The following is a 25,697-nucleotide window of genomic DNA, read 5'->3' as shown; positions in this document are numbered from 1 at the left end:
GGGAGGGAGGGAACCTCTTGGTCAGGAGAGGCTGCTAGGAGCTGAAGCGGGGGGTAGGCCCAGAACCCATTCTCTTCTGACTGAGGTGTCAAAGAAACACAAGCCCAGATCTGGTTAACAGAATTTTATTAAGTCACAGAAACTTTAGTGCAAAACAAAATCTAGCTCCATTCAACTGCACATGCCCATCCTGCTGGCTGTCTCCTCACCAGAACGATCCACGATTCTTACACCCATGAGGTGAACAAGCAGTTCAACAAGAGCTACGGGTAGGAAAGGCGTATGGGACCCCAAACAGCCAGGCAGAGACCCCATTTATGGGCCTCACGAACAAAAGATCAGGCCCACGACTGTCACACGGCACAGGCAAGTTACATTCAGAAGTTCCCCCTCCCCACCCTACCCCACAGATCCCCAACAAGGCAGATGGGAAGACGGGAAAGCAGAATGAAGGCTGACCAGGGACGGCAACGTCCCAAGCAAGCCACCTGCAGCAGGTGCTTCTCAAGTCTCTGTGCGGGGGCAATGGCCATCCCACACTCTAAAGGCCTGATCACTCTGTGCTTCTAAGCATCCAAATTAAACTCCTTGGTACCACAGGAAGTTGCGCAGCTCCCTCACACTAGGAGATGGCCATGATCCCCTACACACCGAGAAAGGGCTCAGCACATGCTCCTGCCCTCTGGCTCACCACCCCCCTCCAGCAGGTGGGTGAAAAGGGCAGCCGGGGAGCTGAAGCCCAAGGTGTCCTCATCCTTGGAGCAGAAATGGGACACGGAAGTGGCTGTCAGCGCCTCTTACGTGACAGAAATGCTATAGTAAGGGAGAGGAGATGGGGGAAGACAAAAGGGGGCTCCTACTTATTAAGTCAAATAGATCTATGTGTTCATTACCCTAGACCCACAAGTAGGTGACTTCTGCAAGCTGGAAAGCTAGTTCCACACATGGCGTTTGCAATGATCGACAGCCTGGGAGGAGAAAAGGAGACAGGTTAGTTAGGCCATACAAGACAGACATTCATGGTTCACTCCTTGTCAGCATCAGTCCAAAGAAGTGACCTGGTTTTACTGAAGCCACGGATGCTAAGAACCTAGAATACTATCAAAACAGGACCTGTGGCTCTGAGCTTTGAGATATCTTAAAACCCTGGTCCAGAATCACTGACCCCCAGATCCCGCTGCTTGACTGAAAAATCTTACCCAGTGGCAATAAAGCCAACTAGGAAAAGCTCAAGAGGGGCAGCCTCGGGCCCCCATGCTAAACATGGGCCACGATGTGCAGTCCAGCCAGCATGAGAAGGAATGACAAAGCTTTCTGCGCCAGAGGCCAAGGCCAACACCCCATTAGGGAAAGCAGGCCTGGCCTCTAGGGCTGCTCAGAATCAGGGCTTAAGGCTTGAGCTAAGCCTCGGCCAGGAAGTATCCCCTGGGACCCGTGGGGACTTGTTCAGAGGCAGGGGCCATGGGCCCTACAGGTTTGATGCGATTCCTAGTGGCTGTGCATGAAGCTGATGAGTGAGAAAATACTAGGGGACACTGAGATGGCTCAAAGGACAAGAAGCACACAAGCCTCACACTCTGAGCTCGGTCCCCAGGACCAAACACTGGTGAGAGAAGAGAACCAGCTCCTAAAGTTGTCACACATGCCCATGTGTCATCCCCGACAAGAGCAGTTAGAGCTGTGACTCTGTTTGCATAAGGCGAGCCCAGCCACTCTGTAGAAGCCATCTAGGACACTCACATTGCATCGGGCAGCAGTCTCCATGTTCTGACACCAGTAGCCTGGGCCCCAGACACACTTCTCGGTTCCCAGCAGCAGCTTGTAGGCAGAAGGGCAGACTCCAATTTTCTGTATGACAAGACGGGAAATGAGCTGACATACCAAGCCCCGTTCAGATCTGAGACTGAAGCACTCTTAGCATCTGGTAGAGGCCACCCATTCAGCTCCCTGCCCCACTCCACCCACCTAGACTCCACCCACTTAGACCACACCCACGCAGCTACAAGGCACAGGCATCTCAGGGCTTACCGAGCACACAAAGGAAGGATCCATCACTTCCACAAGGATTTCCAGCAGTAAGGGCTCATACTCAGCCACAAAGTCATCACACTGCCAAGGAAAGGGACATGGGTCAGTCTTGGCTGTCCACGGAGCTGGACATTCCATCAGAGACCCTGATGTTTCAGAGCCCAGGGTCCAGAGGCTGATCACTACCCCAGGGCCTTCTTCCACGGCTCCATGAGCCTCTCAGCCTCCCAGCCTCTAGGCCTAGAGCACAGAGGTCCCCCTGCACACTGGGACATTAGCAGTGAACGGTCATGCCCATACCTGCTTCTGGTAAGGGTCTGGCAGGAAGCTGCAGCCCTTCTCAAGTGCAGCCAGGATCTCCTCCTTGGTGCTGTTCTTCTCCAGGTTATGTTCCAAATAGATGACCAGCTTCTTGCACACCTCGCAGAACCCCCCGTTCTTCTGAGGAGGCACATGGGCTACAGGAAAGAGGACGAAGGGCTCAGCACTGGCAAGGTGCCTCTTAGCCAACAGCGGCTCCTCCTTCGCACGGCGTGCCTTGGACTTACCGCGCAGTGCAGACTGCTTGGGCTCTTCGGGCTGTTTTGGCGGTGCAGGCTCTCTGGGCAGTGCAGATACAATGGCTGCTGCAGGTTGTTCAAGGGTCCCCACCAAATTCGGGCTGGCAGAACAGAGGCTGATCACACCGCACAGAAAGTTCGGGTTCACCTCATGCATGAGGACGTCCAACAGGGAGGGGCCGAATGTTACCAGCACTTCCTGGCACTTGGTTGAAGCAGGAGCAGGGAGCAGGGAGCAGGCTTTACTCAAACCTTTAATTAGAAGTTCCTAAAACAGCGAAGGCTCATGAGATGGGGCTAGACAGAAAGAGGAGATACTAAACCTGCTAGTTAAGATTCAGGTGCTACAGCCCTCCCCTAGAGACCTCCCTCCTGGGTACTGGGGTGAGCATCTGCCAGGAGATGACTCACAGGGCACCTTCTGACTGCAGTACAGAGCACGCCTCCCCTCCCCCACACAAGGAGGTGGCATACCTCAGTGGCATTGTTGATAATCAGTTCAGACAACTTGCGCATCACAAGCTGACAAACTTGGCAGAAAATCACATTTTGGGCCTGGATCACATCCTGCTGTGAATGACAAGATGAGAGTGTTTTAAGACTGGGGCCTGACCCCTCAGGCATGCTCTTATCACAGAATAGCAAAAAGGACAGGACCAAGAGCCTTCCATCCACCGCCACTGCCTCGTAAATGCAAGGTGAGGGCAGCTTCCTCAGTGCCAAGGTGCAATCCCTGATCTACATGGCGGGAAGCCCGCCCCTTTCCTTCACCTTCTACAGTCCCTATACACCCAAAACCACCCTAGTCCCATACTGCATCAAGTGTTGACACAGCTGTCCCCTGGGCATTTCACTTTGCCACCCTGTGATCATGTAGATGGCAGGCGGTGTATCTACCTTTCGAGGACTCAGTCCTGAAATCTCACTGCCACCTGAAACTATTGCTTGGAGTCCACCCCGAGCAATGTGGTTCTGGAGGAAACCTCCATACCTATGTCTCCTGTCTCTGCTGTCTTAGAAAGACCAGAACCTCTAATCCTGACGACTCTGCCTTCTCCCCATCTGGTGTTCACGGGGAGAACGAACTCTCTTACTCCATCAGAAGCCTTACCCTTTCATGCTGCTATGCATTGAGGACAAGGGAGACAGAACAGGATGGCTGATGGCCAGAAGCCACGGGTGTCCTAGAACCAGAGCAGTGTGCCCAGGAGATGGAACAGAAGAAAGCTGGTGGCCAGACACCATGAGCGTTCTTGAACCAGAAGAATGCACATAGCTTTCTTTGTGTGAAGGCTTCAGGTCCTGAACAGACACTTATATCCCAGGAACACAGGGATACCAGAATACTACCTGACCCAGGTACATTCAATGGAGATCCATTGTGGAATACGTAGTATACCCTAGCCAAGGAAGGCTCTAAGGACACAGTACTGCCTATGTACACCCACACAGGCATATGTACACAGCCTCAGCATGTGTTCTGGGAGCCGCCAGTCTGTGCTGTGGCTCTGAGAGACAAGACCCAGGAAGCACATGTGGAGCCTGGAGCTGGCAGGGTCTGTTGAAGAATAAGAGTTCCCCAAAAGCATGGGGCTGGGAACTAGATTATGGGCACTCAGAACTGCTCCAGGTCTCAGCTTGAGATACATTCCGAAGGCAGGCAGGGCCCAGAGAGGACGTGACAACGCGGAAGGGGAGGGTATCAGTTCCAGTCAGCCGAGAACAGCAACAGAAGGTACCTCAGAGGGGTCCGTCAGCTCCAGGGCAGGGAGGATATTCTTGATGGCCTCAGTGGCAGGGACCAGAGTCCTCATTGGCACTCTCTTGACCTCGTCACAGAAGCCAACCATCACACAGATTTCCTTGGGTTGCTGAGGAAAGCACAGCCTCTGTTAGACAGCCTGTGTGCTGCCCTCAAACCCTGTGGGCAGCAGACTAGCATGGCTCACTGTCAGAAGTCAGCTCTCTGGATGGGGACTACACGACCTGTGATCTCACAGAAAGCCCACGTGACCATGTCAGAATCAAAACCACGTGGACACACAGCCCTGTTTTAAAATGGTACACTAAGGGGGAAGAAAGGCCGCTTTCCCTAAAGTCATGTTCTGTGTTCACAACTGTACACAGCACATGTGAGAGCCCAGGACCCGAGCTGACGAGGCACCTCATCACGAGGGCTTCACACAGATCCCCTCTTCTGACCATCTCACTGTGAAAGCCAAGAGCAAGCCCCTTCCACAGACCTGAGTACTGTGTGAACCAACTGCAGCCAGCCCTCAGCTGAACCCAGCTCGGGAGCAGGGATGCTGAGAACAAGACCATGAACAGCTGAGGGCAGATGTCCTAAACTCTGTCTTTAACGCATCTTAAGATTGGGAGATAGATGTCAGAGTGAGAATAAAGGTACAAAACCTTTTTTTCTTTTGGGGGGGGGGGTGCCAAGATTCAGGGGGCCTATCTCTCTGAAGCACAGCATAAGTGAAAATTCAGGCATTTCCATCTAAGTCCGCCCCTGTGAGATTCAAATGCCTCCCAGCATCTAGAACTCAAGCCTGAGAGCCTGGATGCAGGACTCAGAACAGATCCGCAGGGGCAATGGCTCGGCCAGTGTGAACACTGATTCCCACAGCATGCCATCCATGAGGCTCTAGGAGCCCCAAGGCCCATCCTCTAAAGGTAGAAGCCACAGCTGAGAGGCCATGTACAAGGCTCTCCGTCCAGTAGGCCAGGGCACTGTCTGCATCTAGTTGGCTCATGCAGAAGCACTGGGTTAGGGGAACAGCACTAAGTCATGCAATGCCACGCACTGTGAGAGATACAAGGTGTTCTGCCAGGGGTCTGGCCTTCACTCAAGGAAGCTAAGATCCCGCCACCACCACCCTGGTGACAAGCGATGTGCTATGTGGTAGCTACACCTGAAGTGCTCAACCTGAGGGAAAGGACATATGGAGAGACCCTTCCCGGTACCCGTCAGAGCTCACCAGACCAGACCAAAAATAAAAAAATAAAAGCAAAAACAAAACAAAAAACAAAATAACAAAAAAAAAAAAAAAAAGAGGAAGAGCCGACAACTAGAAGCAGCAGACCACTACCACAAGCGAATTCTGTCACATACCTGATCCTGCTGTTGAACAAAAAAACAGGAAATCGGAGGAGACAATAAGAGAAAGGAAAGGACACAGCAGTTAAGAGAAATTAAAACAACCATCAAGCAGTTAACCTGACCCAGGGATGTCATCTCAGTTAAGGACAACAGCCTGGCCTGGCAGTGAGATGTGGATGGGGCCTAGAGCTAGTCCAGCCCTGAAGGGACAGGCATGCACTGTAGCTGCTGGAAACTGTCCTCGTGAAGGGCCTCTACACCCAGAGCTGATCGGAGCTTTCTGGCCTTCCTAAGGGCTACACAGAGCAAACTCCAGCCTCAGGACAGCTGCCGGGCTTTGGTTGGGGAATTCCAGCTTCAGTTATCGTAAGTGACAAACAGGGTGGCTCTAAGAATGCTGTCACCCCGAAGGCAGTCACAAAGGTCATAAAAATGGTCATATGAAATATCTTCTATCCACATTTTGGCTTAATATGTAGCCACATGCAAGGGTAATAACCAGCTGGGTGTGGTCGTTTAATCCCAGCATTGGGGGGTACAGGCAGGCACAACCAGGAAAAACTAGAAAATGAGACCAATGTTTTTAGGGGAAAAGGCAAGTATTTCCCCTTTTATAAAAAAGGCATTTGTCTCAGATGGCATATAAAATGATTTCACTGGTCTGTTTTCAAAACCCAAATAATTTGATAGAGAAAAGCTTTAAAAACACCTCCCCCAGTATAATGGAAACGATAGTTACCCTGAAGGAAGCAGCTTACCAGGCCACTTCACATCAAAGGGCATCTTTACCATGGAGGTCTTTACAAGCTGCCTTTAGATGTTTGGGGCATGGGCAATGATCCCAAACAAGCCACCCGGCCAGATGGGCGGCTTGGGCAGCAGGTTAGCCCAGCAGCTGGATGGTTTACACGAAGCAGTCAGTAAAGGGCCCAGGTTCAAGTGTGAGTAAGGACTCATGACAGTCCGTGAGACAGGAGACCGGGCATCTCACCCGCTCACTCAGCTCTGCCGGCACTGACAACACTCTAGCTGTCCCTTGTGCTCCATGTGTCCCACCTCGCACAGGCAGTGAGCCCCACCCCACCACGGGACAATATCAAATGCCAGTTTAGGAGCTAGGGAACCGAGTAGCTGACTCCTTCTTCCTGACCCAGAACACAGACTGCCTTTGAAATCTCCCACCCGCTTAGTGGTGCTGCCCCTATACAGATCCCAAAATTCAGCAATCTGACAGCCAGCTCATGCATGCACGGACTAGCAGACCCAGGCTACCAGGACAGCCACCGCAGGCAGTCCAGGACCACAGCTAAGGAGCAGCTAAGGAAGACTTTGTGGTTGGAGAATGGGCTGGGATCATGAGGAGGAGTTTGCTGAACAGAGTTTACTCTGACTGTCAAGTGGAAAAGGGGGACCCCAGAGCATGGAGTCATCCAATGCAGACACTGAGCAGAAGCCCTCAACACCTACCATGTGCATCATCATCTGGACGGCGACCTCAGAATACTGGTCAACATAGTTCTTGCACTGCGGAGAGAAAGGTTCAATTCACCACACTGATGACTTGCAGACAGACATGGACGAGCCTATAACCCCAATGACTAGAGGCTGAGGCCAGCCTGGGCTACACAGGAAAGTTCCCAGAATAGGTCTAAGTGTCTCCGCAAGATTTTCTAAGATAATATAGCAATTTGGTTATTCTACCCCCTATGAAAAAAAATAAAATTGTAGAAATGTCAGAACAAAAGACCCAGCAGTCCTCAGTGTCTGACAGCCCAAACACCTCCCAAGGCCACAGAGCGACCATTATTATTAGCAAGATAGAGAACATAGTTGCAAAACCCTGGTAGGAATCTTCCAAAGCCATTCACAGGCCCCCAGGGCACGGAGTTCTGAGACCAGAGCTGAATGCCCCTCGAGCTGCTCATCGGTCAACCCACTTCCTGGGGAGACAACAGTGAGCCTCATTCACAGACCGCAGCCCTTCATTAAGGGAAAGGGGATGCCATGGATCCAGACAAACTGAGGTTTATCCCCGAGGACCCACGGTTGTCCTCGGACAGCCGTACACGTGCTGTGAGTGGTGTCTCTAGTGTACACGGTGACAGAGGGGGGAAAAAAAGCTTTACCAAAGTGATTTTCCTCCATTGCAGATTCAACTAACCAAAACTAGATCTAGGTCTCGCTGAACGCAGCCAGGGAAAGGGGCACCCTGATGCACTTTCCTCAGAGCCACTGGGAGGTCATGACCTGCTGCCACCCCAGCTCAGAACATTATCCAAACCATGAGGTACCCAGGCTTACTATGTCAGACACGCCTGGCCCGAGGCGGTCACAATCCTCCTTGACGTGGTCCACCAAGCCCTGGACAAAGCTGGAGTTGGTCCTCACAGCAGTCTGGATGTCAGTCACCAACTTCATACAGTCCTGGCAGACGTCCTCGTTAGCCTGCAGGCAAAGCAGCAGCAAGCTCAGGTAGAATGCCCGCCACACCTCGGGAGCGGCCACAGCACTAGCCGCACAGGCTCGGTGTGCCTGAGAGTCAGGCTCTCTCTTCAGCGGCTGCCTGAACTCACTCTGGTTCTGCTACACTCACCCCCACCCCACCCGCCTTCAGCTAACCTTGGGCTGGGGCTGGCTGCGAGGACGGTCCTGAGGGTACAGCAGGAGAGGGATGTTGGACATGAAGGGGGCAACCACGCGGGCCAGGTCCACCTCCGGGATCTTGTTGGACTCCAGCTGTCTCTGGTTTTGCTCGGCCAAGTACTCCTGAAGGGACTGGCAGAGGTTGAGCGCAGAGCACACTTCCCCGGGGTTGCTCTGGAAAGGAAGGAGACGGCTGAGAGCCCTTCCCACAGGCAAGAGCAGCCTGCCGCCATCCAGTCAGCTCCTCCCCTGTGTCCATTAAAAAGAAGCTACACTACTCGGTGTATCTAGGAAGAATAGGACAGTCACCTGCAGGCCTCCCAGCGCCCCAATGTCACTGCTGCTCAGTCAGCTGAGTAAAGAGTCACGGCCAGTGCACAGCTACAACCTAATGCACCCCCCTGATTTCAGGCACTCATCTCCCATGCGGCTCACAACTCCTCATCTCCTACTGTGACTCACACTTGTGACCACCTCAACTCTATCCCACTCGACCTGCTTCCTGGCACGGCCATTTCGGCAAAGAGACTCCACTCCCCATTTCTCAGAGACCCGGAAGACGTCCCCAGTCCTTCAAGCTCCTGTACCCCCTCCAAGGCCAGTCCATTTATCCTTCAGAAGAACACAATGTGAATCTGTCGCCACCACCCCTCCTAGCAAGCTGTCCTTCCATGGGGCACGGAAGGCTTTGGGGGTCCCATGCACACCTTCCTCACAAACCCTCCGCCCCATCTTTGGCACTCTTAGCCCCACTGCCTGTGCAAGGAGCCCTACGAAGAAGACCTACAGGAGAAGCCTGAAGCCATGAACACAAGCACAGCTTCCCGTCTGGGCCCTAGAAGTGCCTTAAAGGACCTTGCCCAGTCACCTACCATCTCCCCCTTAATCATGTCCAGGATGACCGGCAGGTAAGAGTCAACCACCTCCTTGCAAGAGGCTGACAGGCTGGAGTCATGAATCCACGCACAGGTCTTCTCCAGGTAATGGAGGATCTCCTCCTGCAAGAGGACACGCACAAGGCAAAAGTGACTCCAGCAACAATCAAGAAGGCCCAAGTTTGTACCCTCAGCATCCATATACACAGTAGCCAGGGCTGGCAAAGTGTACCCCAAACCCCAGTGCTGGGGGGAGGTGGGCAATTAAGTTTGTGTATCAAAACAGGCAGATCCAAAGCAGTAGCTGGCCAGTCGGTCTAGCTGAAACAGCAAGGCCCTGCTTAGGGAGGAGTCAACCTCAGCCTCCACATGCCCACACACGGATGAGTAAACCCCACATCACAAGTGCATACACACAGATGACAGTATGTAAGCTGGTGTGGCGGCACAGGCCCATAATTCCAGCACTCGGACGGCCAAGGCCAAAAAGGCAGCGAGTTCAAGGAAGGCCTGGGCTACCTAGCAAGACTCTGGTTAACAGCCAGGGCTGGAGCCTTAATCCTAGCACTCTGAAGGCAGAATCAGGCATAACTGAGTTTGAGGGCAGCCTGGGATAGAAACACCCTGCCTCGAAGAAAGGAAGGAGGGAGGGAGGGAGGGAGGGAGGGGGGAGGAGGGAGGGAGGAAAGTAGGTAGGAAAAGAGGAAGGAATTCTATGCTTCCTGAGCACCAGTCGCACAGATGGTACAAGTATACATGCAGGCAAGACACTCATACACATAAAAAGGAATTTTATATAAATCTTTAAAAATTAAAAATGAGGGGTTGGGGATTTAGCTCAGTGGTAGAGCGCTTGCCTAGGAAGCGCAAGGCCCTGGGTTCAGTCCCCAGCTCCAAAAAAAAGAACCAAAAAAAAAAAAAAATGAAATCTTTATGAACAAAACAGACTTGCACCGCCAAGCCTGTATGTCCTGTAAGTCCGACATCAGTGTGTGCCACCCCTCGGCCAACACTACTCTCTGGACCAGAGACCCCCAGCCTCCATCACAGCCCACACCCACCCTCTTCTTACCTCAGTAGCATTATCTTTCAGCAAGTTCCCAGCTTCGGTGACAACTGTTTTGCATATGTCACAAGGAAGGGATTTCTAAGAGGAAAGAGCGAGACAGAGAAAGTTCTGCTTTGCCCCGGCCCCGCCTCCCGCAGGTGCTATTCTAATCACTACCCAGCTTCTGACTCAGAAGTCTGCGGCCCCCACTCAATGCACAGGAAACTTACTGAGAAAACAACACTCAACCCCTTCTGAAAGCAAACATTAGATAGTCTTGGCCACAGGATAATGAGTGATTAATTAGACCATGTTTAATCAAGTTTTCTTCTCTTTCTAAAATTGGGACTATCAGAACCCAATCTCCACCAAGGCAAACTCAAGCCATCCCTTCCCCCGCAACCCCCTCGTGGGTCCTAGAATGCCCTGTCATTCTCTGTTTAGTCTCTGAGGTACAGAGAAGAATGCATGGGAAGTCTACCCATCTCCCTGCACTCCTCAGAGCCCTACAGCATGTCCCATCCATCACCATCAACATAAAGGCAGACATCTTCCCAGTGTGGTCACAGCTGGGAATAAAATGGCAGACAGCCTTCTCAGGGCTCAGACAGTGCTCAGCCTGGGAAGGACAAGGAAGATGAGACTCTGAGGGCCCACAGGGGAGGGAGTGTGAGGCCACGAGAGACAAGGTGCCTATGGGGCGGGAAAAGTAAGCTGAGCACAGTCGGGGGCAGGTCCTGTGTCCAAGGAGAACAGGACAAAGAGCTCTGTGGACCCTGGGAGGCTGCAACCGGCAGCATGGAGCTGGCACTCACTGCTGTGGGCTTGCTCCAGACCATCTGCTGGCAGTGCTTCACAGCCCTACAGTCCACCGCCGTCTTCACATCTCTGCACACTACTGCTGAGCCCCCAGAGCAGATCTTCGGGTCCTGGACAGGGCTGGTCAGAGCTAAGGGAGAAAGAAAAGCACATGAAAAGGGGCTCCTTTCCAACAGGCCCAATACATAAGTACGCAGGTTAAGAACTAGCTCTGCCTGCCGGCTGAGCCATCTCTGGGCCCTCACTAGCCCAAGAAATGCAAAGTGCATCACAGAGTGGCTGCAAGGTAGAGTCTGTCCTTAGTCGTGGGACTGACAGGAGGCATGTGTCCTATGTAGCTCTTAGAAACAGTGTCAGGTTTTGAGTCCTCAAAATCTGACTGTAGTAATCCTAGCACTCAAGAGGTTGAAGCAGGGGATGATGAGTTTGAGACCAGCCTGGGCTACTCAGGATTTCATCAGACACGGAAGATGAGATAGCATGAGGACCAAACTCGGGCAGATATCAGGACGCTGAACCAACCAACCTCTGATGAAACAAGAGGCACATGGCTTCAACCAAACAGGAAAACCTATGGCCCTCAGTCACACTATCTCACCTTGGATACCCAGGGAGTCCACGCCTGCATCCCACAAATACGTACCCCGCACAGGGACCCATGAGCAGGCTCTTGCTAAAGACTAAGGGAATGAATGACATGTCCGTTGCTGGAGCTCCTTCAAGGTCTCGCAGCAGTCTGACCCAGCTCACAAGCCTGACAGCCACACCTGTTCAGACATCAGCACCCATCCTGTATCTTCTCCAGCATTCCTGGCCACCAAACATGCACACCCACATGTGCACATGTGTACGTGTGCAAGCACACACACAACACGCACATCCCAGTTTACAAAAGCATCTTGCTCTCAAGCTCAACTTCCCAGAGGCCGACCAGGCTGAAAAAGAATAGTGGGGCCATTTGGCCCCAAGTCCCTCAGAGCTAATGAGCTACAGGGCCGTGTTCCAACACAAAATGCATGGCTCAGTGCTGCCAGGGAGGGAAAATGGCGGCCAGTGTCAGGCAAATGAGGACCCAGAGGCTAGCAGGCTCGAGCCCCAGCAGACTAGGAAGGCAGCACGCTGACTGCTAACACCGCCTACTTCCATGTTCACCAAGGACGTGCTATAATGACCAAGCCACCAGGTCTCTGGGAACATAGCCTGCTCTCACAAGCCCGAGCCACAGCAGACCCTGTGGTTGTTTTGCCTTCCAGGAACTTGACACAGAAACCATGTGCTTGGCCTGGTGACTGAGGTCTGAAAGTACCGGGATACAGACCCAGCATCTTACTCAATCCCGGCACACTAGCCAGTGAGCTGTCCCTAAGACAGATGTCCGCCGCCCTATGGGCAACATCCCAGCAGTGGCTAGGGATCTGAGGGCACAGACAGAGGCTCACATCTGCGCTTTAACCACAAGACCTAAGGCTACAGCGGAGAAAAGGGAAGACCCAGATGGCAGAGCACCCCTCAGAAAGCGAAATAGGAACACTGAGTTGTGGTGGCACGCCTATAAACCATACACTGGGTAGGGGCGGGGTGGTGGTCTGAGCTGTGAGCCTCTTATCTCACAAGCAGAGAGATGTGGGGAAGGGGCTGCGTCCGTGGATAAAGGTGCTTGACAGCAAGCCTGACTGACAGTCCGAGTTGAGGCGCCAGGATCCACACCATAGGAGAGCAGGGAAATGATCTCAGAGGCACGCATGGTGGTTTTCAAACAGGCGAGGAAGCTGCCCTGCCTAGACAGAGGAATGGAGCTGTTCTGCGTGTTCCTAGACCCCAGAGCACTGTGCAACTAACTAAAAGCAGAGGACCATCCTTAATCCAACCAGGGACATACCAAGGAAAGAGCTGGGTGGCCTTGCTAGGCACTGACATCCAACCCCCGGGGTATTTATCACTAACTATAAAATAATTACCCAGGGCTGGAGAGATGGCTCAGTAGCTGATACCACACACTGTTCTTGCAGCAGACTTGAATACCTCTAACTCACTTCAGGAAGATCCAACTCTTCTGACCTCCATGGGCACCCATAGTCATACACACACACACATACACACACACACACACACACACACACACACACACACATACACACACACACACAATCTTTTTCAAAAAATGAATCCAAACCCCTTTTTGATGAGTTATATTCCCAGGCCACATTCTGGCCCCCATTCTCCCCTCCTACATTCAATTCTTAAAACTAACCTCCTTCTCCAGCGGTTGGCCAGCTACCTCTAAGAACGTTCTTAGACTGTTTGCCTGAGCTCCTAGCGGGGTCTGATTCAACAGCTGTTCTCCATGTCCTTGTAGATGTGAACAGCACTCAGCACACAAGTTAAACTCTACACTTCAAGGGCCTGGCCCAGGAACCAAAGGCCAGGCTGCAGCGGTTTTCTGGGTGGGGTGGACACTGTTGTTCTCCCTTCCCCTTTCAGTCTTCTGAGACAAGGCCTCTATGTAGAGCACAGGCTGGCCTCAAACTCAAATCCTCCTGCTTCAGCCTCCTTTAGGCTGAGCTGAAGAAGTATGCCACCATATCGGACTTTAGCTTTACTCCTAGCCCTTGTGAGGCTAACAAAGGATAAACACGCTACACACACACACACACACACACACACACACACACTCACTCACACACACCATGGTCCCAGACCAACCAGGACTACCAAGTGAATGAAACCCTGTCTAAATAACAATGGTGACACAAGCCTGTAATCCCAGCACTGAAGACTGAGGAAGGACTACTGGGGCTAGCCTGGGGCAGTAAGTACAAAACTAGCCTAGTACTCCTAGAAAACCTTGTTTCAAAAACTCAAAACCAAGACTGGGCTTGGTGATACAACCTTAATCCCACCCAGCACTGGGAGGCAATGGCAGGACCACAGTGAGACCTTGTCTCAAACGAAACAGAAGCTATTCACGAAGGTTGATAGAACTCAGTGGCAAACAGAGTACTTGCCTAGCACATGTAGGAACCAGGTTCAATCCTCAGTCCTGGCAAATAACGTAGTAACAAAATAACCCAACATAAAACTAGGTATCAACAGAATTATACAGTATTAAAAATAGCTGCCAGGAGCGGTTTCATAGCAGCCCCAGAAGCTAGACTCAAAACACTCCAGAGAGCTGGTAAGATGGCAAAGAGGTGCTTACTGCCAAGCCTGATGACCTAAATTTAATCCCCAGGAATCACGGGTGGGGTGTGGGGAAAGAATGGACTCTCACAACTTACACACTGTGGAATGAGTGTCATACATAGAAACACTCATTCATACAAGTCAGGTGTAGGAGTTTAGACCTGAAAGTCCAGTAATTGGGAGACTGAGGCAGGGGGATTATGGAAGCCAGCTGGTTCTTAACAAGATTCTGTCTCCAAAACAAAATGAATCAATGTCTAAGGTGTGCACACTGCCAAGCCTGACAGCCTGGGTCAGATGCCTGGGACTCACAAGGCGGGAGAACACCCACACTCACACCATGGCGCATGTACACCCCACCACCACCCTCCACCCCTCCCACACATACACAAAACAGAAGCCTGGGAGGCTAGCACTGCTCAGAACTTTGTGTGGTCCAGGCGCTCTTTAGCCATCTTGAAAGACTTAAAGCTTAGGATTGAGACTTAGACCCATCACCACCACTGAGCAATGTCTAATTAGTGACACAGAGGAGACATGACCTGCCTCCCACTCTAGCTCTGTCACTTGCTATCCAAACAGCCTTAAGTGAGCCACTGCTCTTCCAAGCTTGTGTGTGCACACCTTCTGATGTCAAAGGACTGAAGAATCAAGATGATCTAATCACACACAAACACTTAACTGCCTGAGCTCACCACAACCACCAGCCCTTCATCTCTCGGGGACTGTAACTGACACCCTATGCCATGCCAGCCTGACCGGAGTGGAACTCACTTCCAGTCATACGCCCTGGAGACCTCAGTCTCTTAAGTCTGCACATGAGGTGTTACTAGTACCTGCTTCAAGGAATCTGCAAGCGTTACCTGACACCTGTAAAACATCAGTCACACGGTGAGTGCCACTGTCATCTGCAGCTGTGACAGCAGCAGGTCCCCCTGGTGACCCATTTTCCTGACTAGAATTGGACATGTATTTTATCAGACACGGGAGCACAGAGATCTGTAACCCAACAACTGCAACCCAACAACCCCAGTGACTGTTAGCCATGGACCCCAATCCCCAAGAGTGAAAGGGAAGTGAGACCAGGACACCTGCCAGGAGCTAAACAAATTCCACACAAGTCAGAATGGGGGGGAGGGGGCATCAAGAAACAAACACTGCCATTGTGACCATAACACCGGGCAGTAGCTACCTGCTGATTACCCTCGAGGAACTCCCTACACCAGACGACTCCCATGTTTGGAACATTCCTGGAACCTATTTATACACACGTGTGTGCATGTCACGAGTGTGCATGCATGTGTGAAGTTCAATCACGTGTGTCACTGCTCAGGAGTCATTCATCTTGAGTAAGACAAGGCCTCTCTCTCACTAGGGCCTGGGGCTCATGTCTTAGCTTGTTGCCTTGACTGACCAGAAAGCCAGGATCCACTTGTCTCTGCCTCCGTGCTAAGACTAGACACAGTCGGTGGCTTGCGGGTTCTAGGGATCAAACTTAGGTCCTCGTGCTTACTCAGGGGACTGCAGTGCAGCAAGCCATTGCATGTACAGACATTTCCCCAAACCACGGAAGCTTCTCCTTGTCTGGAAGGATAAGGACTGCAGGCTGAGACCAACCAGGACCGAACGCCCTGCCTGGCTGCACACTAACAACTTGCTCACACAATCATCTGCAAAAATAAGAACCATCTCTAGACCATCTGTGGACACGAAACCAAAAAGCATGAGGGCCTCTGGTACCTGGGGAGCTCTGAGATCTACGTGGTCAAGTGGAAACTGTGAGCCTGGGTGGGAACCCAAAGGGAATCCTAGAATTTATGTTCTAGAATTTACATTTCAGCACAAAACTGTTTTTCCTGGGGCACTTTTAAAATCAGAATAAGCCTTACAACTGCTTACAACAGCTACTATTCTGTAGAGAAGACAAGTCATTCCCAGCATCCCGAGGGCAGGACAGAAGACTACTTTGCAGTAGGGTCTATGCAACAGGGTCTGTTCATGAGAGGCCATTAATCATCTTACGTGAAACTTAGACGAAATGGCTGGAAGCTCATCAGCCCTCTTGAAATAAGAAGGAAGAAAGGATGCAAAGTGTGACCGCGTCTCTAGACCACCAGGTTCCAGAGAGACTATGTTAGACGATTTTATGCGACTTCGGGAGTTCTAAGTCTAGATCCCTGGTTTCTGCAGTCGAAGCTACATCCTACTAATAATATGCATGCATAATCAACCAGTTTGTTCACCACGACATCTCCACACAAGTCTTTATCTTATGAGGCTTGCCCCCACTGAGGGCACCACCCGTCTAGAGCATGCACCTGCTCACTCACTATTCGTCAAATAGCCACTAAACTTGGACCGTCCTCGTGCATCCTTGTGCCCTCCTCCTTTAACAATTTTATGTAACCTGTGCTAATACAAATTGAATTTAATTACCAAAGGAGTAAGAGAACATGTTCAGCCTCCCTGAGCAACGGCATTCCACAGCCTACTGTATCTGCTGCCTGGGGAATGCATCACCATGGCAACAGCGGAGTTGCCTAGAAACAGGAGAGGCAGAGTGGCCTTGAGTCCCATTTGCAGAAACTTCTCAGGGGAATGGATAGATACACAGCAGTGTCGGTCTCTGCACTCAGCCAGGCTTCCAGATGCCTTCACTGGCACTGCAACTTGTCTCCTTGCTGAGTCCTGCTTACAGAACCTCAATTGTGTGCAGCCTGTTCCGACTTTTGTAAGAGCCCAACTCAAAACAAAAGTCCTGACAAGGCATGTTTTTCAAATGGCCACACATCAGGTGATGAGCTGAACTTCCATATACTTAGATAACACTGAATCTGCCCTGGCCGTGAGCACGCCCAGTCCTGAAGGAAGATCCAGCAGGGTGAGAAAGTACAGGGAAGGGCCAGAACACAGCAGCATGGTTCTACAGCCTTGGCATGGCTCTGGAACCTCAGGAGAGCTGCTCACCCACGCCAATGCTCCGTGACAGGGCCAGCAAGTTGCAGGCTGAGAAACAGACTCAGTCGGTCAGCCCCGCCCACCAGAACGGACCCCTGCACACCCAGCCACACAGCCCTGGCACTGGCACTTCTGAAGATGGCCCACCCGACACACCCCACCAAGAGGGGAATGCTGAGATCTGAACTTGATCTGTGTTGTGGGGCTGCTCACCGTGAAGGTCTCAGACACAAGTGTGCCACCTACAATGTCACTCTGGGCTTCCTTTGTTTGAAAACTGAAACCTAACGTTTCAACCGTCCTCTCTTGACCTAAAACATGCTGCGAGAATGGCTCGCATTCAAGCTGGTTGCTTGGCTCTCCCATGCTGTCATGAGGACTAAGCCAACCTGCTTTGAGTAGAAAGCACTTGAGCCACCTCGGAAAGGGCTAGATATTCTGGCTGCAGGCCCTGGCCAGAAGCTATTCAAGGTACAGTCTCAAAAGCAGGTCCCAGAGAAATGGAAGAGAGGTAGGAATACTGTAGGCTCCTCATAACACCGACTGCTTCTCCAGGAGCATCTGACATGTGGTCTAACCGACTGAACGCAGAAGCAGCTGTGCCCAGTGGTTTGGGGAGGAAAACAGGGCTCAGTGGTGAAGCGCTTGCCTAGTACGCACAGACACTGGGTTCCACCCCCACCCCCAAACCACACACAGCCACCTGTGTGCATCGCTGATGCACACACATGAGGGACGAGAGGAGTGATGCAGACAGCAGCAATCCATCCACAGAACGAGAGCTCTCTGGAGCCTGAGTTAAGTTCTACACATAAGGGTCCTAAAGGGACCCTCTCCTCCTTCCCGGGAACTTTAACTAATTAGTTTCTTTCTATCACTAGCATGGACAGTGGCAGGGTTCATGGTGACATTCTCATGTATCACTGCAGTCTGCTCAAAGCCCCCCCCACCCCCATACCGCCCACTGAAACCAAACTGAGAACCAGAGAGAACTGCTGATTTCTAGAAGTGTGGAGAAAATTACTTCCCCAAATTATGCTGGTTCCCTTTTCAGATTCACCTCGCTTCCTGGGTCCTACACCCTACAGAAAAATTATCTCCCACAGGCACTGGAGGGGGCGTCCCTCCGGCCTGAACACAAATGACTATGAAAATTAGCATTTCACCTCAGCCCAAAGAGTCACTCTGGATTCATCAACTCCCAGGAACGTCTTAATGTTACCCTCAGAGCAGAACATTTAATCCAGATAATACAGCTTTGGTGAGCCCAGCATGAGAACACTGGCCTATGATCTCAGCTATTCAGACTGAGGCAGGAAGATAACCAATTCAAGGCCTGCGTGGCTACAGGACAAGGGCTCAAGCCTTTGACACTTACTGAGACCCTGTCTTTAAATAAGAGAACTGGGAATATAGCCCAGTGGTAAGGTGACTGAATGCCTAGCAGGACGAGCAGGAAGAATAAGACAGAGAAGCAGACGGACCAGGTATGGTGGCAAACAGCTCTAACTCCAACACTAGAAGAGTGGGAGTAAGGCTGCTACTGGTTCGAGGCCAGCCATAACCACACAACACCCTGTCTCAGTCTACTCTGCTAGCCTGAGCTCAATCCCAAGCTCCGAGGATAATGAGATCTGACACTATTTTTTAAAGACGTATTTTATTTATATGTTTGTGTGAGCAGAGAAGTGCCAGTGGAGGCCAAGAAACAGCACCTACTTCCCAGGAACTAGAGCTACAGCCAGCCGTGAGTGGCCACGCAGACACTGGCCATCAAATTCTGGTCCTCTTTGCTCCTAACCACTGGGCTATATCTCTCCCGCCCCTAATCACGTCTCTTATTTATTTGTGCATGCACACACTCTCACTACAGCAGGCATTGGAGGTCAAAGGACAACCCGAGGGAGGATCGTTTCTCTTCCTTTCACCCTGTGAGCCCCAGGGACTGAGCCTATAGACAGTGTAAGCTGTAGACACAGTGAGCGGCTTTCCACTAAGCTCAGGGGAAGACAAAGCTGCAAGGGCTTCGGGGCAAGGTGGGGCTAGCTCAGAGCAGCGTTCCCGCATCGATGCTCCAGGGAGGATTCAGCTCACCCACACTTTTTATAAAAATCTCTGTGGGCATGCGTCCATGCAAGTGGAGGTCAGAAAATTTACAAGTCAGTTCTCTCCCCCAACTATGTGAGTCCTGGGGTGATATCAGACTCAAATCTTGGAGGTAAGAACTTTTACATGCTGAGCCATCTTACCAATACATCAACACCAGGACCACTACACACAGACAGACAGACAGACAGACAGACACACACACACACATACACACACACACACACAGAGAGAGCTAGGTGACATGAAAACTAGACAAGAATACTAAAACAGGGGGTTGGGGATTTAGCTCAGTGGTAGAGTGCTTGCCTAGCAAGCGCAAGGCCCTGGGTTCGGTCCCCAGCTCTGAAAAAAAGAAAAAAAAAAAAAGAATACTAAAACAGGAAATGAGACTACTGGGTAATTTGGTAAAAACCTGCAAAGTCTGCAATCTGGTCAGTAGTGTCTTCCCTAAGCCCCACCCTGCCGGCCTATCCTGTGATGACAAAGCAAACTGATTCCTCCTCCAGGAAGAAGCAAGCGGCCTCCTTAGTTAGAAGGAATGAATCCAGGTTGCTTAAGCCAAAAATGGAAGCAGTGCACACAAACAGATTTAGCTAGGTGAGGGGTTACAGGGACTGGCCATACTGTCTTTGTAACTAACTCCTCTGTAAATCAAAAGCATTGAGAGCAGGAGGAGTGTGTGAGTGACTCCTGTTGACGCAGGAAGATTACCAATGGTTCCAGAGCAATCTGGGCAACGCAGTGAGCTACAAGCCAGCCAGAGTGGATGCGCTCTCAATGATGGTATCAGAAAGACAGCAAGCAAGCAGGGCTGAGGGGCCGCTGTTGTCCACGGTTAGCACCCAGGCCAGGCAGGAGTCACTGGCAGACCGACTCTCAGAACCAATTTCTCAACCTGATCACTGAGTACATGGGGTTCACTGTAATTCTCCTACCGCCTTTCTGCATCTAAAAAATCATGAAGCAAGAACAGCCCTGTGCCACCATTTCTGGAGGGTCTGTGGGTATAGCTCAGTGTGTGAGATTCTGAAGAAAGGGAGTGTTCACTGAATCAGGCAGGGCATGGGACTTGAACAGACCAACCCCAGGATCCAGTTGATAACAACAGGTATTAGATCCAAGTGTTTAGATACCTTAAAAGCAGTTGAGATCCACGGGGCATAAGGCTAGCCTGGTAGTTAAACCTGGTTCAACTAGGGTACTTCCTAGTGGCTAGCTGACAACTTGTTTTCCTAACTCTGTAATTATGTCCACAAACACATTATCAATAGGTCATTTAAATTCATTGCTTATCTACAGCACCCTTTGAAATGAAAGAGGCCAGGGAAAATCACCAAGCCAAGGGCAGAGGGTCACTGTGCTTCTGCTGGTGGGACAAGAACAGAGAACCTGGTAATATTGATGTGGCACAGGGAACGGTACTTCGCCAAGATAATGGATGAAATTCTCAGGACAGCAAGTGAGAATGTACCAACGTACCCGTGACTTATGAAGAAATCAGGAGGTTAAGTACCTGGCAGGAAGTGTTGGCAATGAGATTCCGCTCTGCTCCACTGTTTCATACCCAACCTGGATTCAGAGTTCAGTGTGGCTCTGCACACCTGCAAATCTCCACTTACAAGGCAGAGGCAGGAAGAGTGCAAATGACTTTCAGGCCAGCCAAGACTAGAGGGCAAACCCTGTCTTAAAACCTAGACTCCATAGGACTTTAGTCTGAACCCTCACTGGGCTTGGAAAAGGCAATGAATGAAGTAAGCAGTGCTTTTACACTGCCGAGGTCTCCACCCAACCACTATACCTACCCCCCAGGTTTGGTCTATATATCTTTACTATGTAGACCAGGACGGACTCAAGAAACTGCCCCTGCTCCAGAAGGCTGGGATTAAAGGGGTCTCTCTATGCAGAGTGACTGGCCTGGACTTCTACATAGACCACGCCGGCCTGAAACTCAGAGACTCACCTACCCATGCCTCCCAAGTGCTTCGATTAAAAGCCTGCAAGACTGTGCCCAACTGCACCCACATTTTAAAGCTGGAAGCTGCTGGAATCCAGGTCCATAGTAAAGTACTTAGCATTCTCAAGGTCCTGGCTTCAATCTGCAGGACTACGATCAAACAGATTAATAAATAAAACAGTGTAATTTGAAACTAGGGACAGGGATACAGTACACACCCATAGCCTCAGCACTGAAGTAGTACGGCAAGTAATCCAGGCCAAAAAGGAGGATCTGTGTTCAAGGATGACCTTGAGCCCCCCCCCCAATAAAACTCACCTTCATTCCCAGAAGTCAGGAGTCAGAGGCAGGTGGATCTCTGGGAGTTTATAACCAGCCTGATCTACAGAGTGAGTTCCAGAACAATAGTGACTGGGACCATGTCTCAAAAATAAATAAATAAATATTAAGACTGAGCTAGAGGTGGGGCTCAATGGGAGAGCTTAGTATACACAAAATCCTAAATTCAATGCCTGGTACCAAAACCAAAACCTAACAAGCAGGTCGATGTAATTGGTGTTCTTGCCTGTTCTTTGTACAGAAAATCCAGAAGTCCATTGCTGTTCCTTACTTAGCTCGTGAGAAGAAGCCCTGAGTTCAAGCCCCAGTAACAGGCAAGGTGGGACATCTGTTAACTTCCTGCCTGGTGGCCAGCTGGGAAACAAGGCTTAGAGCCTAGAAGCCAGTATTCCAGAATTCCTGTCAACAGCCTGCTTCGCAAAACAGCCAGCCATTATCCAAGCGGCAGGCTTTGGCCTTAGGGACTTCCCAGAAACAGTCATTAGGCAGTATCCCCAACCCTATATAGAGTAACAACCTGCCCTTCCTCTTCCTGTCCATTTCAGATCCTGCCAAGAGCCTGGATGATCCAGTTTCACAGGAGAAAATGGGAGTTAAGAGCCTCGGGTGCTTGCCAGGAACATGTAAGGCCTTTGAGTTCACAGCATCATAAACAAACAAACACGGGTTAGGTTCTCCTCTATCCTGGACAATTCCATCTAACTCAAATCCAACACACTTCAAAACCACCTGTCGAATACACTTCAAGAACCTGACAAGAAGGGTGGGCAGATGGCTCGGTTCTGCTGCACAGGCCCCAGGGCCTGAGTTCAGATGCCCAGCACCCACATAAACAGGGAGTGGCCACACCCTGGCCAGCACTGTGGGGGCGGGATGTAGAAGGATGGCTGGGACTTGCTGGCTACCAGCCTCTCTCCTGGGTTCAGTGAGAGATATGATCCCAAGGGAACACAGAAAAGGATTATGGAGTAGGCCTAATGGCCTCCTCTGGCCTGCATACCCCACACTGCACAGACAGCCAAAACACAAAACTAACAGAAGATAGGAACGATGGCTGACGCCTGTAATGCTAGCACTCCCATGAGTGAAACCAGGAGGATTGTCTTCAAGGCTAAGGTAAGTTAGAGGCCAGCCTGCCTGGGGTACAAGCAGGAACCTGTCTTTAAAAAAAAAAAAAAAAAAAAAAAAAAACCAGCACACTACCTTTGCTAAACAGGATTAACTTGGCAGGTGAAACTGGGGGTTCCTGTTGCTATTCCTTACTTATAGCAAGCTAGGCTACAAACTCATGTGCAAAAACATCTCAGAGAACACTGCCTCAGAACGCACAGACATTAGTCAGAGGTTAGCCACGGCCTCAAAGACAGCATGGTCACCTCAGCTTTGGTGCGAGCATTTGCCCCATGCCACCTCTATGCTCAGCTGGTCAACTCTGACCCACTTGTTCCCACTGGAGCAGTCCCCCGACTGCATGGCCTGGCACTGCACTAAGATCCGATACTGGGTGAGCAAAGTTGTTACCTGCAAGCAGGCAAGATGCACCGTGGAGTTGGGGGCTGGCCCTGCGGACAACAAATGATGCCCTGTGCTGGTCAGGCTTAGCCTGCCACCGCCTCTGGAGAGTGTGTGCATGAAATTAACACTCAGCACAGGATTTCAGGGGAGATAAGTATATTTATAAGTTTGTTTCTGTGTGTGTGTTGGATGCAGGGGGCACGCACATCTGCACTTGTGTTCTGCAGATCAAAAAACCCATCCGAGTCATTCTTCTACCATGTGTGGCCTGGAAACGGGCACCTGTCCCATTCCTTATGAAGAGGTTAAATTGACCTTTAATTCTTTTAGCATGCCTTTGTTTTCCGTCTGGGTGGGAAAGGCAGTCCAACTGGAAGGCTGAAGAGTAGTCAAAAACAAGTGTCTGTACCTCCAGGACTCTGTTAAGACTGGATGGGACCTGGAACATTCTAAGTACCCAGAACATCAATAAAAGGCAGGCAAGCTATGGACTCTCTGGGGTTTGAGTGGCACCTTGAGCCCATAACCCCTGACAGCCTCAGGGAGCACACGTGGGCTACAGTCATCACTTTACCAACAACTCAATGGTGGAGTCAAGACAAACTACCATTTCTTCCTGTTATCAGTGCGACCTTGGCGTAAGGAGCCAAGAGCCTGGAGTTAGACCAAGGCCATCATAGGACCCTCCCACCTACCTAAGCACTCAATGAAGAAGGGACCCAGTTAACCAGAATCCGGTCAAATGAACTACATATGCATTAGGAATAATTTTTCGAAAGGAAACAGGTAAGGGCTATAGTGTGACTTGGTAGAGTGCTCATCTGCCACACTAGGATTTATGGTCCAAGTTCAACGCCCCACACTCCAAAAAGAAAAAAAAAGAAGTCTGGATTTGGTGGTGTGGGTGAGTCAGAACTCACAAGTTATGCATGACACAGTACTAGCAGGACCAAGTGCATTTCTTCTCATTTTTCTTGCAACAGAATCTCAATCTATAGTCCAGACTAGCCTTGAGCTTTCTTTCTGTGTAACCCAGGCTGACCTCAAATTCAAGATCCTCCTTCCTCAGCCTTCCAAGTGCTGAAATCACAGGTTTTACTACCCTAACCGGATCAAAACTTTTTCTTTTAAGCACTTGTAACTCCCGCTTAGGAGGCAGAAGATCAGGAGTTCAAGGTCATTCCCAGCTGCGTAGCAAGTTCAAGGCTAGCATGGGCTACAAAAGAGTTTAAGAACACTTTAGGGGTACTTAGCCAGACTTAGAGAGAGCCCCCTTCTACACTGAGTGGCTTATAAATAAGCAGACCCTGAAATTGAGAGTTAAAGATGCCTACTTCCTTTGGTGGGCTTTGACCTGAAAACAAACTTGAGAGGCGCCCCTCTAAGGGAAGACTTATGAGGACAGACCCGCCACAGCAAACCAGAATCAAGGTGATGTAGTGGGTCCCCTGGCGCTGCCTCGGCAACCCGCAGTGCTTTCTAAAATTATCGGAATCATTTTATAAACACTTGCTACAAAATAAAGGCTGGCCAATGGCTTTGCCAGGTCAGACAGAAAAGGTTAGAGTTCCCATGCAATGGAGTGCACAAAACTGCCCCCAAGGCCCACTACGCTGAGTTCACACAGATGCCAAGATCACCCCCGGTTCTGGCAGACACACAAGCGCTTCCTGCAACTCCTATACCGGTGCAGTCTAGGGCAGAGGTCACGGGCCAACCTGACTTGTAGGATGGGGCTCCAGGCCATGTCTATCACCTACGTCAGGACAGGGACAACACAGCGACGGGAGAGGTCACCGAGTCCCGTCTCCCCCAAACCCCATTCCAGGGAGAAGCGTAGTCAACCGCAAGGCCTTGCACAAACAAGGCCTGCACACACGGGACACGCCGTCTCCCTCACCCGCCCAGTTGTCCCCACTCGGGTTTTCAGAGAATCCCGCACAGGTCCCCTCAGGCACCGGCCCCGATCTGCGCCTGCGCACAGCGCGGCCAGGCCAAGCGCACCCCGAGAAGCGAGCGGAGGGCGAGGCCGGTGCGGGAGGACTGCCGGGTTCCTGGGATCCAGCGAACGCAACAGCGTCCTTCTCTCTCAGACCAAAGCACCCTTTGAAGCTCACCGGTGACCAGAAGGCTGGCGAGGAGAGCGAGAGCATACATGGCGCCGCTTCACTCCGCAGGCTGCAATGCAGATCGTCAGCTGACCAGGCGCATATAAATCTAGCCCCAACCCCGCCGCAGACGCCAGTGCGCAGGCGCGGGCCCCGCCCAACTGGGCGCAGCCTGACTCAGCGTCGCTGCGCAGCGCGCCTGCGGGGAGGGAGGGTGCGAGGAGGACTTGGTGAAATTCTCTGGCTGGGCCAGGTGGCGGGCGAGGTGCGGGTGGTGCTAAAAGAAAGCCATATCTGGTGTTTCAATCAAGGTCAGGCGCTGAACGGTCTCTTTCGCTTTGCAATGTGAGGAATCTAGCCCAGGGCCGTACCAAGCCCTGAACTGCTTCTTGTGTGCCCCCTAGTATCTTTTAAGTCTTGTTTTTGAGATGCCGAGTCACTGTCGCCTTGCTTGC

General features: G+C 51.2%; 1 protein-coding gene across 5 annotated transcripts; it reads right to left on the bottom strand.

Moving 5' to 3' along the window:
• Positions 1–109: 109 nt before the first annotated feature.
• On the bottom strand, positions 110–25,375 carry Psap (prosaposin). 5 transcript variants are annotated; one of them, XM_032888290.1, is made up of 15 exons: positions 25,252–25,375; positions 11,073–11,206; positions 10,282–10,356; positions 9,207–9,332; positions 8,311–8,508; positions 7,993–8,136; positions 7,159–7,215; positions 5,704–5,712; positions 4,328–4,459; positions 3,063–3,158; positions 2,577–2,856; positions 2,329–2,486; positions 2,029–2,109; positions 1,741–1,848; positions 110–968 (listed from the first exon to the last, which is right to left on the bottom strand). In XM_032888290.1, exons 1-15 carry the CDS (start codon positions 25,289–25,291, stop codon positions 933–935), a joined length of 1,674 nt encoding a protein of 557 aa, XP_032744181.1. In that variant the 5' UTR covers positions 25,292–25,375; the 3' UTR covers positions 110–932. The 5 variants fall into 5 exon arrangements, with proteins under 5 accessions (XP_032744181.1, XP_032744183.1, XP_032744182.1 ...); XM_032888292.1 differs by having other exon boundaries at positions 3,063–3,155; XM_032888291.1 differs by having other exon boundaries at positions 5,704–5,709.
• Between the last annotated feature and the right edge of the window lie 322 nt (positions 25,376–25,697).

The sequence above is a fragment of the Rattus rattus genome, chromosome 18, assembly GCF_011064425.1.
Source record: "Rattus rattus isolate New Zealand chromosome 18, Rrattus_CSIRO_v1, whole genome shotgun sequence".
Taxonomy (NCBI): Eukaryota; Metazoa; Chordata; class Mammalia; order Rodentia; family Muridae; genus Rattus; species Rattus rattus.
The sequence above is the reverse complement of the archived record's forward strand: the minus strand, read 5'-3'. Positions and strand labels throughout refer to the sequence as shown.